Source organism: Equus caballus, chromosome 15 (genome assembly GCF_041296265.1).
Source record: "Equus caballus isolate H_3958 breed thoroughbred chromosome 15, TB-T2T, whole genome shotgun sequence".
Lineage (NCBI taxonomy): Eukaryota > Metazoa > Chordata > Mammalia > Perissodactyla > Equidae > Equus > Equus caballus.
The window spans coordinates 84,050,778-84,071,038 of NC_091698.1; the positions used below are offsets into that span (position 1 = coordinate 84,050,778).

The following is a 20,261-nucleotide window of genomic DNA, read 5'->3' on the forward strand; positions in this document are numbered from 1 at the left end:
ATGATGAGATGTCACTTCCGAGACTACATTATAAAGATTGTGACTTCTGTCTTGCTCATATACTCTCACTCTCTCCTGCTTACTTGCTCTGGTGAAACCAGCTGCCATCTTACAAGCTGGCCCATGAAGATGCAAGGGATTTAGGGCAGCCTCTAGCCAACAGCTAGCACTGACTGAGACCCTCAGTTCAATAGCCCACAAGGAACTGAACGACACCAACAACCACATGAATGAACTTAGAATGGATCCACCTCCAGTGAGCCTTGAGATGACTGCAGCCCTGGCCGCTATCTTGAGTGCAGCCTGTGAGAGACCCTGAAACAGAAAGTCTGCACAGATTTCTGACAAACAAAAGCTATGATGATAAATGTTATTCTTTTAATCCACTAAATTCTGGAATGATTATTTTACGCAGAAATATATAACTAATACAACATGTTAATTATATGACGTGTTAAAAAGAAGAAAAAAGGATAACATAGAGCAGGGTAAAGGTAGGGGTGTGCAAGTTACAATTTTAAAAAGGAGTGTTACAAAGAATGTACATGAACGTTTATAGTAGCATTATTCATAATAGTCAAAAACTGGAAACAACCCAAATGTCCATCAATTAGTGAATGGATAAACAAAATGTGGTATGTCTATAAAATGAGGTATTATCCAGCCACAGAAAGAAATGAAGTACTGACACATGCTACAACATGGATGAACCTCAAACATATTATGCTAAATGAAAGAGGCCAGTCACAAAAGACCACATATTGTATGATTCCATTATATGAAAAAAATCTATACAGAGAGAAAGTAGTTTAGTGGTTGCCTGGGGCCAGGGTGGGATTAACTGTAAATGTGCATGCAGGGTCTTATTGGGGTCATGGAGCCATTCTAAAACTGGATTGTGGTAGCGGTTGCTCAACTTAGCAAATATATTAAGAATCATTGAACTGTACACTTAAAACAGGTGAATTTGTGGTATGTAAATTATACTTCAAAAAAGTTATTTAAAAACAGGGTGTTAACACAGGCATTGCTGAGAAGATAACACATGAGTAAAAACTTTAAGGAGGAAGGGTATTAGGCATGCAGATATCTAGGGGAAATACGACAACAGAGGGAAAGCTACATACAAAGAACGTAGGGCAGGAGCACAGCTGGTGGGTCTGTAGCACAGCAGGGTGGCTGGAGCCGAATATTTGTAGACAGAAACTAGGAGATGAAGTGAGAGAAGCATGATGGATGGAGGACAGTGGTGACGGGAATCACCTAGAGCTTTTTATGCTACTAGAAGGACTTCGGCTTTTACCATGAGAGAAAAAGAGGTATATGAAAGTTCTGAGCAGAGGAGTGCTATGATCTGACATACATTTTAAAAGGATCATTCAATGTAAAGAAATTATAAAAGGGTCGGTATAAGCTAGCTACCTCCAGAGTTACTGATCTCTCTTATCTGACCGGGATACTGGAGAAGTTCTGCACTGAAAAGCAGGGGAAACCTGTCAGTGTCTCAAAATGTGGCCTGTGAGCCACCGGCATCAGAACCTCCATGGGGGCTTCTTATACATGCAGGTCCTCAGGCTCCGGCACAGAACTCTGAGTATCTGGGGCTGGGGATGTGAGACTCCACATTTTACCAACTTCCCAGATGATACCTTTGAGAAACACAATGAGCCAGATAAACATTAAGGTTCCTTCAAACTCTAAATTATGAGAAAAGATATAGGCAACCTAAACCCTGTTTATTTAAGGAAATGGCTAGGGTTTACTATAAATGGACATCTGAATTGATTATTTTAATTTATTACAGATGAAGTGATTTTCCATTCTCGAAAAACCTTACCCAGTTGTTTTTCTTCCCAGCATAAATTTCCATGTTCTCCCCATACTGTGGCTCTTCCAGTAATGTCTGGTATTCAAACATGAGGCGGGAGCTCTCGCGGAGCCGGCTGCATTGAAATTGGTGATATTGTTGCACAAGTTCCTTCACCACAAGTAACAGACATTCAGGATTTGAAGGATTCCAGGAGGCAAGGTTCTGCAGGAGCCAAAAATAAAAGACAGTTAAAAAGGAATGTACACACAAACCCAGTATCACATTAGTACATCCATATAAAGGAAAAGAGTGATGAAAATCTAAGAGGAACAGACTACTCTCAATTAGCGACAAACTCAGGGCTGAAGTCGGAAGGGTCTTTTAAGCTTGGTGATTTCTCCTGCCTCCTAAAAATCATCGCAGAAAATCAAGGAGGAATTCCATCCTGAGTAGGCAGCAACAGTGAAGTGTAAAGTAGGGTAGTAATAAAACAAGAAACCTAAATATCCTAGAACACCATAATTTTAGCCCTGGAAGACTTAATTTGTTTCTCATTCTTCTATAATTTTAATGTTTTTCTATCTGCACCTAAATTCAGCATTATATGCTAACATCACTCAACTCAGATCCACAGACCATCTGCATCTGTAATACCAGATATAAATAAATGCTCTGTAAACGCTAGAGCCCCACAGAAACATAAGCACAGTAGTGATGGTTCAGCCTGAAAAGGATAGGAATGGAGTTGAGATAAGGAAAAATACAATTAGGAAATGCAAGGTTCAGAGAAAAAGAGGAAGGAAATGGCTGTGTTAGCTTATGACCAGGAAAGGAGCTGGGAATGGGGGAAGGTCTGACAAGTATACAGTAGTTATTAAGCTCATGTTCATTCATTCAACAGATACTTATCACATCTTATTATGTATGAGACCCTGTTCTGGGCGGTGATGAGAACAAGCCAAGTCCTTGCTCTCAAGGAACTTACATTCTAGCGGGCCAAAGTAAATAATAAACAAACAATGAAATATATCCGATGGTGATAAATGCTACTGAGAAAAATACAGCATGCATCCAAGAAGCCTAGTGAAGGAAATGCTTCAAGGAGAAAGAAGTGATCAGCTGTGTCAAATGGCGTTGATGAGTAAGAGGAGGCCTGAGAATTGACTGCTGGGTCTAGCGACATGAAGGTCAATAGTGTCCTCAACAGGTGCTATTCTGGTGAAGTAAAGCCTTATTGTTGAGAGTTTAAGAGAGAATAGGTAGAAAGAAATTGCACATAGCTAGTACAGACAATTCCAAGTGATAACTAGAGGGGAATGTAGAGTCAAGGGAAAGTTTTGCTCAAATGTTTGTAGCCTGATGGAATGTGTACGTAGAGGGGGGGAAATAATAATGATGGGGGAAGGGGGACAGAATACCAGGAGAGAAGATAACAAATGGATAGACGGGGATGGGATCTCCTAGAGGGTTGATCTTAGAAATGAGCACACAGGGGCCATCCATAGGAACAGGAGGAAAGGCCAACTAAATGAGTAGGAATGCAGGTCGTTCCATGTGGTGATAGGAGCTTGTGGTGGTTCTCTCCTGAGAGCTTATATCTTTCTGAAATACGAAGGAAAGTCATCAGCTAAGAGTGAGGAAGAAGAAGAGGATATGAGAAGTTTGAGAAGAAAGAGTGAAATAGTCATTCAGAAAACTCATTTAGAAGAATTCTTTATTTTTTTTGGTGAGGAAGCTTGGCCCTGAGCTAACATCGGTGCCAATCTTCCTTTACTTTGTATGTGAGATGCCAGGACAGCATGGTTTGATGAGTGGTGTGTAGGTCCGCGCCTAGGATCCCAACCAGTGAACCCTGGGCCACCAAAGCAGAGCACATGAACTTAACCACTACGCCACTGCACCAGCCCTAAACGGACCAAACAGCACTAAAAGCCCCACTGTGGTTAGAAGTATGATTTTTAAGGGAAACCAATTAGCATAAATTCCATTGCCTGGGTAAAATGTGGAGTAGGAGGCATTTGGATTTAACAAAGGCGGGATTTTGCCAAACAAGTACAACCGAAAGAAAGAGAGCAAGAGATCTTAGAGGGTAATACCGGATATAGATAAATGCTCTGTAAACACTAGAGTCCCAGAGAAACCTAAGCATAATGGTGATGGTTCAGCCTGAAAAAGTTAGGAATGGAATGATTCTAATTATGGACCATGGACTTTTTTTTTTTCTTTGAGGAAGATTAGCCCTGAGCTAACATCTGCTGACAATCCTCCTCTTTTTTCTGAGGAAGACTGGCCCTGAGCTAACATCTATGCCCATCTTCCTCTACTTTATATGTGGGACACCTACCACAGCATGGCTTGCCAAGCGGTGCCACGTCCACATCCGGGATCCAAAGCGGCGAACCCCAGCCCGCCAAAGTAGAATGTACGAACTTAACCTCTGTGCCACTGGGCCAGCCCCTGGACCATGGACTTTAAGCCAGGAAAAAGCCAAATAAGTTCATAAAGGAAGTGAGAATTAGTGAAAAGGTGGAAGGATTAATGGTCCTGGTGACCCGGAAGAATTGCTGGAGTTGAGATACTAACAAGAATGAATTAAAAAGACAGGAGGTGTGGTCAGAGAATGGGATGTTTGCAACTGAGATGACGGAGGTGATCTGTAATTGGTACTGACAAGGTTGAGGTGGAGTGGAGGACAAGATCACTGAAGGAGAGGAAGTCAGGGACTGAGAGACCAGGGTGCCGGAAGGATCGTTTATATGAATATTAAATCACCTGGAATCATGACAAGAGCAATAATGCTGAGCGAGTAACAAGCCATGTGCTAAAATCTTCAAAGAATGAAGGTTTCTAGATAACAACAAGGAGGGAGTGGTGGGTTCTACAGGGTGTTGGCATGAGTTTCAAAGCTGGGGATGGGAGAGGTTAGGGAAAGGGAATAATAATTTCCTCAGTAGCAAGAAAGAGCAGGGCAAACACCTACCACAACTCCAGGCATAGTGGTATAAGGAGTGTGAGAGAGAGTCAGCTACAATTAATGTGAGAACAGGGAGGGAAAGACAATCTCAGGGCAGAGGGTCAGGCTTCAGAGTAGTGGTTATCAGTGCTTACAGTGGAATCGCCTAGAGAGCTTTAGAAATACTAATGCTTGGGTCCTATCACCCACTCCAGATTCTGGTTTACTTGGGTTAATCAGAAGTGTGTCTTGGGCATTGGGGTGTTTTTTTAATTAAAGCTCCTCAGGTGATTCTAATGTACAGCAAACGTTGAGAACCACTGACTTGGAGGAAAAATGGTTGGAGAAGTTGAGGCTATTAGGGGACTTTATTGATAACAGACCACGTTAACACCCAATCTCTAGAAACCTAGAAAGTTAGCATCCATACAGGAAAACACCAACACATTCCAAAGGTTCAACAGGTGATAATTATACAGCTTGCTGACTGCTATACAAGTTCTCAGAATTTTTCATACATTCAAGTTAATCCTTATAACCACCTCATAAATTATATTATTACACCATTTTATAGATGAGGATACTAAGGCAAAAAGTAGTTCAATATCTTGCTCAAGGTCATAGAGCCATTAAACAATAAAGGTGGGTTTTGAATTTAAGCAATTTGGTTCCAAGTCCCCACTTAATCACTACACCAGAGGTTCTTACACATTTTGGTGTCAGGAAACTTACACTCTTAAAAAGTATTGAGGACCCCAAAGAGCTTCTGCATGTATGAACTATACGGATTAAACTGACTATATTAGGAGATCTCGTCAAGATGGGGGCATAAGCAGATTCTGAACTCATCTTCTTCCATGAACACAACCAGGTTACAACTATTTTTGGAAAAATTACCCTGGATAGAAAACTGAAAACTGGATAAAAAGAAACCCCACAACAAGGGACAGTCCTGACTAAGGCAGAAGAGGCAGAAATTCCTGCTGGAGAGGAAACAATCCACCTTTGGGAGCAGTGGAGCTTCTCAGCTAGCCAGGCAGGAGACACCCTAAGGTACACGGCCCTCCCTGGAGGAGTGAGGTCCGGAGCGGGGGCGCTACTGCTATAAGCATCCTTGAGACTCAGCCTAACTGAGACAGGGGTCTTACTGTCTGGCTTTGCTGCCTATTAACTGCAGCGAGGACACCCCAGAAAAGCTATTGGCCAAAAGCCGAAAAGACCCGGGTCTTAAAGGGCCCACACAAACTCACTCATTGCAGCAACCTAAAATCACCAGAGAGGAGGCTGACAGTTCTTTGGTGAAATGAGACTCACCTGGAGGGCTCTGGGGACATCTTGGTGAGAGGAGGGACCTCTCTAGAGACTGAGACATTGGTGGGGGCCACTGTTCTGATCTGGTCCAGGCGTGCTGACACTGACCCCGGTGGGAGGCATTGAGGTTCTTTCCTTGGCCTGTTAGCTCAGGGGTCTGCCTCACGCACTAGAGCATAGATTTAATCCAGTTCAGCCAGGGCAGGCAGCCCATCCTAGGGACCGGCCTCACCTAACAGCAAGCCCTCAGGCTACTTTTCCCACCTGCATTGACTGGGTGCCTTGATCCTCTACAGACAGGTGAGTGTGTCTGCCTCTGTTGGGCAGGGCCTGTGTGAGGACCAGGTGAACTGTGGGGGGCATTGGTGGAGAGGTGGGGGCCTCTGCAGTGCAGCGTTGGGGTACGCTCCAGGGGGATGGGAAGTGTGCATGGACCAGGACTGTGTTGATGGTGCATGTGGTCCATTGGGGGGTGAGGCTTATCAGCGGCAGAAAACCTGTGCTTCACAAATAGCCATAAAAAGGATCAGCCCCACCTTCCAAAGCCTGAAACAATTGAGTGCTACAGTGCCTAGGGCCAGACCCACTTAGCTGCACTCCTAAGAGAACTGACAACAGCCTTGTAGGCCTGAGGCCTATCAACTGTAAGCCCCTGAGCCTAGTAACCAGCTACACCGGGTACCAACCCAATTAAGAGGAAAATTGCAATAGGAGTGTGCTGATAGACTTTGTAGCCAACTGTGCTGAGGCTCCCCAAGCCAGATTTACAAACAGCTGGCCAGGGAAGGAAAGACTAGACTCCCTGGGTACCTGCAGTAAGAGTAACCCTGTCACAGCAGAAAGACACAAGTAGCCCACAAAGGGGTCACTCCTAGATCATTTGGACTGATGATAAGAGGGAAGCACACTGCTGGGCCTGGTAAGGCATCTCTTACATAAGACTACTTCTCCAAGATCAGGAGACATAGCCAACTCACCTAATACATAGAAATAAGCACAGAGAAAGAGGCATAATGAGGAGACAAAGCAATACTTTCGAAGCAAGGGAACAAGGAAAAAAAGAACAGAAAAAGGACTAAACGAAACGGAAATAAGCAACCTACTTGACAAAGAGTTCAAACAAAATATCATAAGGATGCTCACAGATATTGGGAGAAGACTGGATGAACACAGTGAGCTTATCAGCAAAGAACTGGAAAATATAAAAAAGAACAAATCAGAAATGAAGAATACAATACTGGAAATGAAAAATTCACTAGAGGGACTCAATAGCAGAGTAAAGGATGCAGAAGAACGGATCAGTGAGCTAGACAAAAGACTACAGGAAATCACCCAAGCTAAACAGAAAAAATAATTAGACAGAATGAGAACAGTCTAAGGGAACTCTGGGACAATATCAAGCATGCCAACATTTGGATTATAGGAGTCCCAGAAGAAGAGAGAGACAAAGGGGCAGAAAATTTATTTGAAGAAATAATAGATGAAAATTTTCCTAACCTAAAGAAGGAAACAGACATCCAAGTACAGGAAGCACAGAGAGCTCCAAACAAGATAAGCCCAAAGAGGCCCACACCAAGATATCTTATAAGTAAAATGTCCAAAATTAAAGTTAAAGAGAGAATCCTAAAAACAGCAAAAGAAAGGCCACAAGTGACATACAAAGGAAAGCCCATAAGGCTGTCAGCAGACTTCTCAGCCAAGAAAATACAAGCAAGAAGAGAATGGCATGATGTATTTAAAGTGCTAAAAGGAAAAAATGTACAGCCAAGAATACCCTATCCATCAAGGTTGTCATTCAGAATGGAAGGAGAGATAAAGAGCTTCCCAGATGAGCAAAAGTTAAAGGAGTTTATTACCAAGAAACCAGTTCTACAAGAAATGCTGAAGGGATTTATTTAAGTCGGAAAGCAATGATCACAAATAGAGATAAAAAAAATAATCAAAAAAAAAAAAAAAGGCGATAAAATCACTTGTAAAGGTAGAAATATAGTAAAGGTAGCAGATCAACTACCTGTGAAGATAATATGAAGGTTAAAAGACAAATGTACTAAACTCACCTATTTCAATGATAAGAGGGTAAGGGATAGACACACGCTAAACAAGAGACTATATATGATTTGAAAAACATAAAATGTGGGAGGAGGGGAGTGAAAACATAGAGCTTTTAGAAAGAGGTCAAGCTAAAGAGTCTATCAACTCGATATAGACTGTTATATACATAGAATATTAAATAGGATTCTCATGGTAATCACAAATCAGAAACCTATAGTAAGTAAGCAAAAAAGTAAGACAAAAGAAATCAAACATATTACTAAAGAAAGCCACCAAACCACAAGGGAAGAGAGCAAGGGAAAAAGAAAGGAACAGAGAAGAACTACTAAAACACCCAGAAAAAGTAACAAAATGGCAATAAATACATATTTATCAATAGCTACTTTAAACGTCAATGGACTAAATGCTCCAATCAAATGCCAAAGGGTGGCCAATTGGATAAAAAAACAAGACCCATATATATGCTGCATACAAGAGACACACTTCAGACCTAAAGACACTCACAAACTGAAAGTGAAAGGATGGAAAAAGATATTCCATACAAATGGCAAAGAAAAGAAAGCAGGGGTAGCAACACTTATATCAGACAAAATAGACTTTAAAAACAAAAACTGTAACAAGAGATAAAGACGGGCACTACATAATGATAAAGGGAACAATCCAACAAGAAAATATAACACTTGTAAATATCTATGCACCCAACATAGCAACTAAACATATAAAGCAATTATTAACAGACATAAAAGAAGAAACACAAAGTAACACAATAATAGTAGGGGACTTTAACACTCCACTTACACCAATGGATAGATCATCCAAACAGAAGATCGATAAGGAAACACTGGCCTTAAAGGACACATTAGACCAGTTGGACTTAGTACATATATAGAGAACATCCATCCAAAAACCACAGAATACACATTCTTTTCAAATGCACATGGAACATTCTCCAGGACTGATCAGATATTAGGCCACAAAACAAGTCTCAATAAATTTAAGAAGATCGAAATAATACCATGCATCTTTTCTGACCACAAAGGTATGAAACTAAAAATCAACTACAGGAGGAAAACCAGAAAAGCCACAAAAATGTGGAGATTAAATAAAAGGCTACTGAACAACGATTGGGTCAATGAAGAAATCAAAGGAGAAAGCAAAAAATTCCTGGAGACAAATGGAAATGAAAATGAAAATAAGACATGCCAAAATCCGTGGGATACAGCAAAAGCGGTTCTAAGAGGGAAGTTTATAGCACTTCAGGCCTATCTCAACAAACAAGAAAAATCCCAAATAAACAATCTAATAGCACATCTAAAGGTATTGGAAAAAGAAGAACAAACAAAGCCCAAAATCAGCAGAAGGAAGGAAATAATAAAAATCAGAGCAGAAATAAACAAAATAGAGACTAAAAAAAATAGAAAAAATTAATGAAACCAAGACCTGGTTCTTTGAAAAGATAAACAAAATTGACAAACCCTTAGCTAGACTCACCAAGAGAAAAAGAGAAAAGGCTCAAATAAATAAAATCAGAAATGAAAGAGGAGAGATTACAACAGATACCTCAGAAATACAAAAGACAGGGAATACTATGAAAAGCTATACACCAACAAATTGGATAATCTAGAAGAAATGGATAAATTCTTAGAAACATACAACCTTCCAAAACTGGACCAAGAAGAATTAGAGAATTTGAATAGACCAATCACAAGTAAGGAGATTGAAATAGCAATCAAAAACCTCCCAAAAAATAAAAGTCCAGGACCAGATGGCTTCCCTGGTGAATTCTACCAAACATCCAAAGAAGAGAATACCTATCCTTCTCAAACTCTTCCAAAAAATTGAAGGGGGCGGGGGGGAGGCTTCCTAATTCATTCTATGAAGCCAACATCATCCTGATACCAAAACCAGACAAGGACAACACAAAAAAAGAAAATTACAGGACAATATCACTGATGAACATCGATGCAAAAATCCTCAACAAAATACTAGCAAATCGAATACAATAATACATTAAAAAGATCATACATCATGATCAAGTGGGTTTCATTCCAGGGATGCAGGGCTGGGTCAACATCTGCAAATCTATCAACATGATACACTATATTAACAAAATGAAGAATAAACATCACATGATCATCTCAATAGATGCAGAGAAAGCATTTGACAAGATACAGCATCCATTATGATAAAAACTCTAAATAAAATGGGTATAGAAGGAAAACACCTGAACATAATAAAAGCCACATATGACAAAACCACAGCAAATATCATCCTCAATGGAGAAAAACTGAAAGCTATGCCTCTAAGAACAGGAACCAGACAAGGATGCCCACTGTCACCACTCTTATTTAACATAGTATTGGAAGTCCTAGCCAGAGTAATTAGGCAAGAAAAAGAAATAAAAGGGATCCATATTGGAAAAGAAGAAGTGAAACTGTCACTATTTGCAGATGACATGATTTTGTATATAGAAAACCCCAAAGAATCCACTAAAAAACTTTTCGAAACCAAAAATGAATACAGTCAAGTCACGGGATACAAAATCAACATACTAAAATCAGTTGTGTTTCTATACACTAAAAATAAGGTAGCAGAAAGAGAAATTAAGAATATAATCCCATTTACAATTGCAACAAAAGGAATAAAATACCTAGGAATAAACTTAACCAAAGAGGTGAAAGATCTGTACACCAAAAACTATAAAACATTGTTGAAAGAAATCGAAGAAAACACAAAGAAATGGAAAGGTATTACGCGCTCTTGGATTGGAAGAATTAACATAGGTAAAATGTCCATACTTCCTAAAGCAATCTATAGATTCAACGCAATCCCTATCAAAGTTCCAATAACACTTTTCACAGAAATAGAACAAAAAATCCTAAAATTTATATGGAACAACAAAAGACCCCAAATAGCCAAAGGATTCCTGAGAAAAAAGAACAAAGCTTTTACGATGTACATCTGAAAGCTATATATTGTTATAATCCAATGTTACTGCAATTAAAAATAATAATAATAATTTTTTTAAAAAAAGAGACTGTGATTCTGGGATCCTTTGATTCTATCAATTTTGCTTAAGGAAGGTAAAAAGGTTATGGTACCTTAATCATAAAGAAACACATAGAACTTGAAATTAGATTAACTAATCTCAAATTAGACTCTGACCCTGAGATTAAATGTATTATTCAACTTTTATGATTTTCTACTAAAGAAATAGAATTAATCTATAATTTATTTTTAAAATTGACTATATTAAAAATAAAAACAGAAACTTTTTAAATGTTTATTTATTAATTCATTTTATTTTTCTTGAGAACAATTCATTCTATTTTTCCATTAAAGTGATCATTAAATGTATAGTTAAATTTTAATGTAATCTTCAAAACTTGAAAGGTTTTTATTTATTTTTAGGGTTTTTTTAATTGCAGTAACATTGGTTTACAACATTGTATAAATTTCAGGTGTACATCATGATGTATTTTGATTTCTGTGTGGATTACATCATGTTCACCACCCAAACATAAATCTACTATATCACAGCATTGTTTTATAGTCGTGAAAATTTCTTTAATATTTGGCTTAATAAAAGAGCTAGATTCTCATAGCTGCTTTTATACCCAACATTGCAATATGTTATTTTGACTGAAGTATATGAAAGTAATCCAGCCTTACTCAAGAGGAGAGTATTTACAGTTTTTTCAAATAATTCTGGATATTCTTCTTTGATACTACCCCAAAACTCAGCAAGTGGTAGTTTCTTAAAGGTTAGTTGCAATATGGAATCTGAAGCTATATTAATAAATGTTTCACACTCTTACATTAAATTTTATTCATTTATCCTGCACTTTACTTGTTATTTATCATTATTATTATTATATTATTATTATTATTGGTGAGAAAGATTGTCCCTGAGCTAACATCCATTGCCAATCTTCCTATTTTAGGAAGATTGTCACTGAGCTAACATCTGTGCCAATCTTCCTCTATTTTTTTTCTTTATATATAGGATGCCACCACAGCATGGCTTGATGAGCAGTGTCTAGGTCCGAGCCTGGGATCCAGTATCCAAACCCACAAACCTCAGGCCATCAAAGCAGAGTACACAAACCTAACCTACACCACCAGGCTGGCCCCTATTTATTTAATTTTTTTTGAGGTAACATTGGTTTATAAGATTATATAAATTTCAGGTGTACATCATTATATGTCAACTTCTGTATAGCCTACATTGTGTTCACCACCAAAAGTATAGTTGCCAACTGGCACTGTTCAAATTTGCCCCTTTATCCCTTTCACCCTCCCCCCAGCCCTTTCCCCTCTGATAACCACCCATCTGTTCTCTGTATCTATGTGTATGGTCGTTGTTGTGTTCTCATTCTTCTTTTACCTTCCACACCTACGTGAAATCATGCAGATATTTGGCTTTCTCTGTCTGACTCATTTTGTTTAGCATAATACCCTCAAGGTCTATCCAGGCTGTTGCAAATGGCAAGATTTCATCTTTTTTATGGCCGAGTAGTATTCCACTGCGTGTGTGTGTGTGCATGTGCGCATGCATGTGGATACACACTACATCTTCTCTATCCATTCATCCATTGATGGGCACTTAGGTTGCTTCCAAGTCTTAGCTATTGTGAATAATGCTGCAATGAACATACAGTTGCATGTATCTTTTTGCATTAGTGTTTTCATGTTCTTTGGATAAATATCCAGAAGCGGAATAGCTGGATCATACAGTAGTTCTATTTTTAACTTTTTGAGAAATCTCCATTCTGTTTTCGATTTTACATTCCCACCAGCAGTGTACAAGGGTTCTCTTTTCTCCACATCCTCTCCAACATTTGTTATTTCTTATCTTTTTAATAATAGTCATTCTGACGGGCATGAGGTGATATCTCATTGTAGTTTTGATTTGCATTTCTCTAATAATTAGGGATGTTGAACATCTTTTCACATGCCTGCTGGCCATCTGTATATCTTCGTCGGAAAAATGTTCAGATACTCTGCCCATTTTTAATCGGGTTGTTTGCTTTTTTGTTGTTAAGTTGTATGAGTTCTTTATATATTTTGGATATTAACCCTTATCAGAAATATCATTTGCAAATATCTTCTCCAAATTGGTAGGTTGTCTTTTCACTTTGCTGACGGTTTCTTTTGCCATGCAGAAGCTTTTCAGTTTGATGTAGTCCCATTTGCTTATTTTTTCCTTTGTTCCCCTCATCTGAGGAGCCATTCAAAAAGATACTGCTAAGACTGATGTCAAAGAGTATACTGCCTACGTTTTCCGCTAGGGGTTTTATGGTTTCAGGTCTTACCATCAAGGCTTTAATCCATTTTGAGTTAATTTTTGTGTGTGGTATAAGATAGTTGTCTACTCTCATTCTTTTGCATGTCGCTGTCCAGTTTTCCCCAATATCATTTATTAAAGAGACTTTCCTTTCTCCATTGTATGTCATTGGCTCCTTTGTCAAAAATTAGCTGTCCACAGATGTGTGGCTTTATTTCTAGGCTCTCAATTCTATTCCATTGATTTGTGCGTCTGTTTTTATGCCAGTACCAGGTTGTTTTGATTATGATAGCTTTGTATTATGCTTTGAAATCAGTATCCTGTACTTTAAATGTATTATTTACTCAAGTATGATTTTTGTGACACCATGTTTGGCCATTTAGAAAATACTGATTCACTGAGTTACACAGATCTTCCAAATGTTGACACATTTCATTTATATAGTATCAAAACATCACATTCATTAATATCATGACCAATCTTACCAGAAAAGTCTTCTATCAAAAGAAAACAAACAAAAGGTAAAGAAATGCATCCTTTAAAAGGATAATAATTACTTTCCTCTACTGAGAGGGTTGATTTAAAGAGACCAACTGACAATGAGGAAATCACTAAATGCTCTTTTACTTATAGGAAAGATAGGTTTTAAGAGATGTTTAAATCAAGACAATGAACAGAGAAGAAAGAGCTTCAGCATCCTTTGTTGTTGTTAGTGCTGTGGAGCTGACTCAGACTCCCAGAGACCGTGTGTACAGCAGAGCAGAACCCTGCCTAGTCTTCTTGTGCCATCCTCTCACCTTCTGACACTATATTAAACAATGCTCCCGCTGCTATTCACAGGCTTTTCGTAGCCAACTTTTTTGGAAGTGGGTGGCCAGGTCCTTCCTCCTAGTCTGTTTAGTGGGGATGCGCCGCTGAAATGTGTCCACCATGGGTGATGCTGCTGGTATTTGAAATATTAGTGGTATAGTTTTCAGCAACACAGCAACACGCAGCGGCCACAGTATGACAACCAACAGACGGGTGGTGTGGTTCCCTGACCAGGAAATGAATCTGGGCCCCAGCAGCGAGAACAACAAATCTTAACCACTAGACCACGAGGGCTGGCTATCATTAAACATCAGTAAACAGGAAAAATATACAATCTTCCATTTCTTGGTGAAGTATTCCTTTCAAGTCCTTGTTTCAGTAGAAAAAGAAAAAACTTTAGTTGCCTCAATTTATAATTTTTAAATTCCAGCATTTCTCTTTAGCTATTTGGCAAGTTATGAGCCTACAGCGACACAATAAAAAATATATATATATGAAAGCATATAAGCTGGCAAACATCTCTTACCAATTTGAATTCATTTCAAGTGATTCAACCTAATTGTTAAATACATAGTAAAGACTTGCCAACTAGTCCCTTTCCATTAAAATACAACCTCCCAATCATAGAAATGCATTTGACCTCTTTGGCCATTCAACGCACACTTCACTGGGAAATGACATAGCTGAAAAACATCCCCAACAAAAGAAGTAAAGATATGCTCATCAAGATAAAAATTCTTCTACTATTTCTACGTGACCACTTTTACTTATTAAGTAATTTGCAGTCTGAACCACTTTGCCCAGAAGGGGAGAACACAGAAGATAGGCGAGGTTTTGGTCCATTCCTAAGACCAGGACATATTTTAAAAACAGGTCTAACAATGCAGAACATTAGAACTTTTCATTTTTTGAGTAAGAGAGAGAGAGAAAAGTGTCAAAAACATCTTGAGGTTGGGGGGGGCGTAAATTAACAGTCCTCATTACAAAAAAGAGAAAAACAAGTATTCTTCTCTCTATTCACAAAATTCTTATTCTACTTATTTTGGGTTTTGCATGAAAGAAGAAATCTGAAATGAGGATGACCATGAAGAGAAGGCATAGGACACATCATATGCTAATATAGAAAAGAGATTTCAAAAATGAGGAATGAAAAATGCATTAGAAGAAAGTGATCAAATACAATAACAGAAAACAGACAAAAGCAAAAGAATTTACTACTACTATGAAACTTTACCCATTTTCACTAAACACCTATGAAGCAGTTCAGGGAAGGTATTACACCAGTTCTTTTTAAAGATTGGTAAACGAGAGGTTGAATAACTCTGCTGATACTCAAGTGTGGATAAGTGATAGTATAGAATGTAAATCTGCCAACCCTCCCCCTATTCAGCTCATCAAAATAGCAGTTTTTTTTTTTTTTAAAGATTGGCACCTGAGCGAACTGTTGCCAATCTTTTTTTTTTCTTTCTGCTTTTTCTCCCCAAATCCCTCCACTATATATAGTTGTATATTTTAGTTGTGGGTCCCTCTAGTTGTGGCATGTGGGACACCACCTCAATGTGGCCTGATAAGTGGTGCCATGTGCGTGCTCAGGATCCGAACCAGCAAAACCCTGGGCCCCCGCAGCGGAGCACGCAAACTTAACCACTTGGCCACAGGGCCGGCCCCAAAATAGCAGTTTCTAACCAAAGAATTGGCACCTGCCTCTTTGCGGTCACGACATGGCTTCTGGATTCCTTACTTTGGATCCCCCGTGCAGGCTGCCTAACTTGACAGATGTGCCTGCTGATGTGACCCTCAACCTTCCCACATTTCTCTCTCATCGGTACACTTCCCACACGTGTTATACTTCCAAATCACTGGCCCCACAGACTTGAACAAGTCTGAGCAATCCTCAGTTCCTTATCTGAGCCCTTACGTCAGAAACACAGTGAGGGATGAAGTCTTCAGAGCCCTAGATCACCCCCAATTCACACCTCAATTATTGAAAACATGGATTCTCAGCCATACGGAAGCAAATTTAGACATGCACAAGGACACTAGTAAATGAAAGAAGTTGGGAAACAGCGTACTAGGTTCACATCTTTTGGCAGATGGACGAGGATAATAAAGAAACTAGCAAATGAGTCCTGGGCTCATCACCGCCTAATAGTGGGGGGAAAGATTTTCCAAGGAAAAAAATGTTCTTTAAAAGAAGAATAAATCTTAAAAGAAAAATTTTCAATTATTCAAAAGATAAAGTACAGGAATAAATTTGAAATACTACCAAACAATTATCTGAAACTTCACACTAAAAATGTTTGCATGACTGTCTGGCATTCGGATAAAATAAAAGGAAATCAAAACTGACGAATAATATATGAAAAGTATGCAACTTTACTAATAATCAAAGAAATGTAATTGTTCTGGTTTCTTCTTTTTCATAAACTAATTTTTCATTGAAAAAGTAAGATACACACATGGTAAAAGAAACAGCATGTTTCCCAACAGCATAGAGTATAAAGAACCAAAGAAAGTCTCCCTCACAACCCGTCCTATCAGATCCCTCTACTCCCCAAGACGACTACATCTACCCCACAGAAGGAGCCACACTGGGACCGTGCAAGGCACCAGCGTTTGACCTTCCTTGGGTATTCCTGCCGTTCACCTCTGGTTTTGCTCACTCTGCACCTTCTCCCCAATTCTTTGAAGCTCCATACCCTACTCCCATGGTTCAACTACTCCCCCTTGAATCAGGTCTTAGTTTGAACTCATTAGCCTGACTTTTACTCCAAGACAGGGCCTCAGCCCCACAAACTGCTTCTTGCTCTCATGAGACTCACTGATTTGGCCTGCGCCTCACCCAGCATTCCCCACGAGAAGAGAAAACTCAGCAATAATTATGAGAAATAAAGTTTATATCTTAAATTAGCTAAGTTGCTTTTTTAAGCAAATAGTTAATGCTACTGAGGAAGTAGTTTAATGGACACTTTTACACGTGACAGTGCAAACTGGCTCATGCAGTTTATACATATTTTGTCAAGAATCTTCAAAAATGTTCATTCTCAATACCCCTAGAAATCCTATTTCTGAGAATCTATCTAAGAAAACAACAAAAATAAGAGGTGAAAAAGCTTCATAGACAAAAATGCACTGAGTCATTTATAATGTCATGAAACTGCAAATAACCTAAATGCCTGATAATAATAGTTGAAACACTGTTATAGCCATTCAAAGGAACTGCAGCCAATATGTTTACAAACACTGTGCAAGAGCATAGAAAACACTTTAATCAAAATTTTAAATAAAGACAGATATAAAACTACATACACATCATGATCACAACTTCCATTATCCCCATCCCCTCCCAATACTCCACAGCAAAAAATCTATGCATTTAAAAAAGTACTAAAAGAAATGTTAACAACTGAAGTCTATAGTTGCAAGCTGTTTAGAAGAGCTATTTTTTTCTTCTTCCTATTTTTCTATATTTTCCAAATTTCCTGATTGGATCTTATATATATATATGTGTATATGCACAAACATAATACATGTACACACTTTCATAACAGAAAAATATAAATTAAAAAAATAGAATAGCATACCTCAGATATTTCATTTCAAGCCAATCCAGAGGACAAGTCTTGCATCAGTCAACCCTAAATAAATATGCTTTAAGTAACCTTGAACTTGGAATCCTAAATTCCAAGCCTCACAGAACATTTCCAGAAAGCTCATGCAATATGCTATAATGCAATCGTCACAATCGCAGGAATTTATTACGCTTCTCTCAACCAAAACTCTTTTGTGTTACATTCTTCTGAATGGAAGTCTTAGGAAATGACCAATGACATTTTACATTTCTAACAGAACTGTAACTGGACAGCATGAATTTTTTAAATGTCACTTCATGTAGAGAATACAAAATATAACAAAAATAAACTTGCTATTTGACCTATTTGTAAGAGGACCAATTATTCTCAAAAATGAATGTCTACACTGTACATTAAGACAGGGATGTTGGGGCTGGCCCGGTGATGCAGCGGTTAAGTTCACACGTTCTGCTTCTCGGCGGCGCAGGTTTTGCCGGTTCGGATCCCGGGTGTGGACATGGCACCGCCTGGCAAGCCATGCTGTGGTTGGTGTCCCACGTATAAAGAAGAGGAAGATGGGCATGGATGTTAGCTCACGGCCAGTCTTCCCCAGCAAAAAGAGGAGAATTGGCAGTAGTTAACTTAGGGCTAATCTTCCTCAAAAAAAAAAACAGACAGAGATGTATATGTAGAAATCCTCTAATATATCATCTAAAATAATTTAAATGAAATTATTTTTAAACATTTTTTTCATACTTTCTTAAAATACAGCAACTTCTTAAAGTAGAATTAACATAACATGAATTTAGGGGTGATGAAAGGGAAGTTGGATTAAGAAAAACTCACTTTGGGACTACACAGAGCAAGTCTACTCCCACTTCCATATAACTATCCTTCACATATTTATAGTCATGTGGTTAACAAAAAAGACAACCACTCCCAATCATATCCCTTACAGTTATACCTAACTTGTAGTTAATGTTTTGGGATTTTATTTTTGAGAAGATTCAACTATTAAGAACAGAATGGGGTGTGGAGAAGGGGAGACAACACCATAGTTGTATTCTGCTCCACTACAATTTGTATGTTACTCACAGAAATAAATACTCGTAAGGGAAAAAAATAAATAGAGTCATTTTGTATTCTTCAGTGGCCTTATTTTCAAATATTTTAATAATTCTCTGTATCCTTCTAAGCAGAGCCTATTGAGTCTGAGATCCAAGATTGTTGCCATGATGTTTGAAGCTCTTGTTAATTACAGTTTTTGAAACTCAGTGGGTTCTGGTAAGCACTGAAGCTAACTAGAAAGAGATACAAATCTCTGACATCCAAATGAATAGCTAAAGAGACAACCAACATAAGGCCATTTCTGGAATTAATATGGCTATTAAAGGTATTCCTAAAAGTAGTTAGATTAAATTCTCACACCCACTTAGGAACTGTGTCTGACAAGCAAATTGAATTACTCCAGTGAAACGTGGTGATTTGCAACCTGTGTTGAGTGGCTACTGCTGGAGCCAGGAGTAATCTAAGTAGAAGGTGCTCCAGACCTCTTAAATGCTGCTTTAACCAGATCACTTCTGCCATTCTGTATTTGTTTTGATTTGGTTTGGTTTGGTTTTTGTTTTTGTTTTGTTCAAGTTTTACCTAAGACATCATTTGAAAAACCAAAATTTTGGAAAAATGGTTCTAATCCAATACATAGTGAACACTTCAGTGAAATCTTATGTTCCTTCTGCCCTTCCCATTTGTGAACATCTTCATCTTGATCCCAGAAGCTCTGTTAAGAGGAATCTAGAATCATAAAATGGTCTGGAGGACATACAAGGCGTGCTGAAGAAAATCATTCTCTCTAGTTTTTAAGACTTTAGCCCTAAGTTGCCAAATTAGTCTACAAATATACAGTCCATGCTTAGAGTAAAAGGGATTTGTCTCCTTAAATCATATATATCTTGACAATAAGCAAAGTGGAATTGGCATCTCCTCAAAAAAATCTAGTCTGGGGCCAGCCATGGAAGCTTCTAGCTGCGGTTTTGTACCAACTTTCTCTAGAGCTCTCCAAGGTTCTGACTTGACTCTCAACTAACAACCAACTTATCTGGATTTTTTTTTTTTAATTTTTTGTGACCTAGGATCTTCCTAAAAGGGCTTTTTTATTGCCTTGCAGGATAAAATATAGCAGTTCATTCCCTGGCTTACAATCAATAAAATCTTCTGGCCACTAATGGTAATGTGATCCTGATTCAATGTCAATATAGAACATGACAATTACATATCCTTGAGAAGGAAAAAAGGTAATGCCTTGGGCAAAATACACAGATACCTTAGTAGCTGAAAGATCACTTTCCCATATGATTTTCCCAGTGCTAGAACTGACAGACTCATAACAGAGAAAAAGCAAAATAAGGAATCTTAAATCTGAACTTTCTAAAATGCCATTCAGTAGGCAGCCTCATCCACAGTTGT

The 20,261-nt window shown here is 38.5% G+C and overlaps 1 protein-coding gene across 3 annotated transcripts in view; it reads right to left on the reverse strand.

Annotated features, from left to right (window-relative positions):
* The window catches only part of BABAM2 (BRISC and BRCA1 A complex member 2), a 420,515-nt gene that overhangs the window by 279,925 nt on the left and 120,329 nt on the right, over window positions 1-20,261 (reverse strand). For all 3 annotated transcript variants that reach the window (XM_023619317.2, XM_001502017.6, XM_070235639.1), the window contains one exon: window positions 1,838-2,032. In XM_023619317.2, the coding sequence (XP_023475085.1) occupies window positions 1,838-2,032 (195 nt within the window). The remainder of the gene's footprint in view (window positions 1-1,837; window positions 2,033-20,261) is intronic.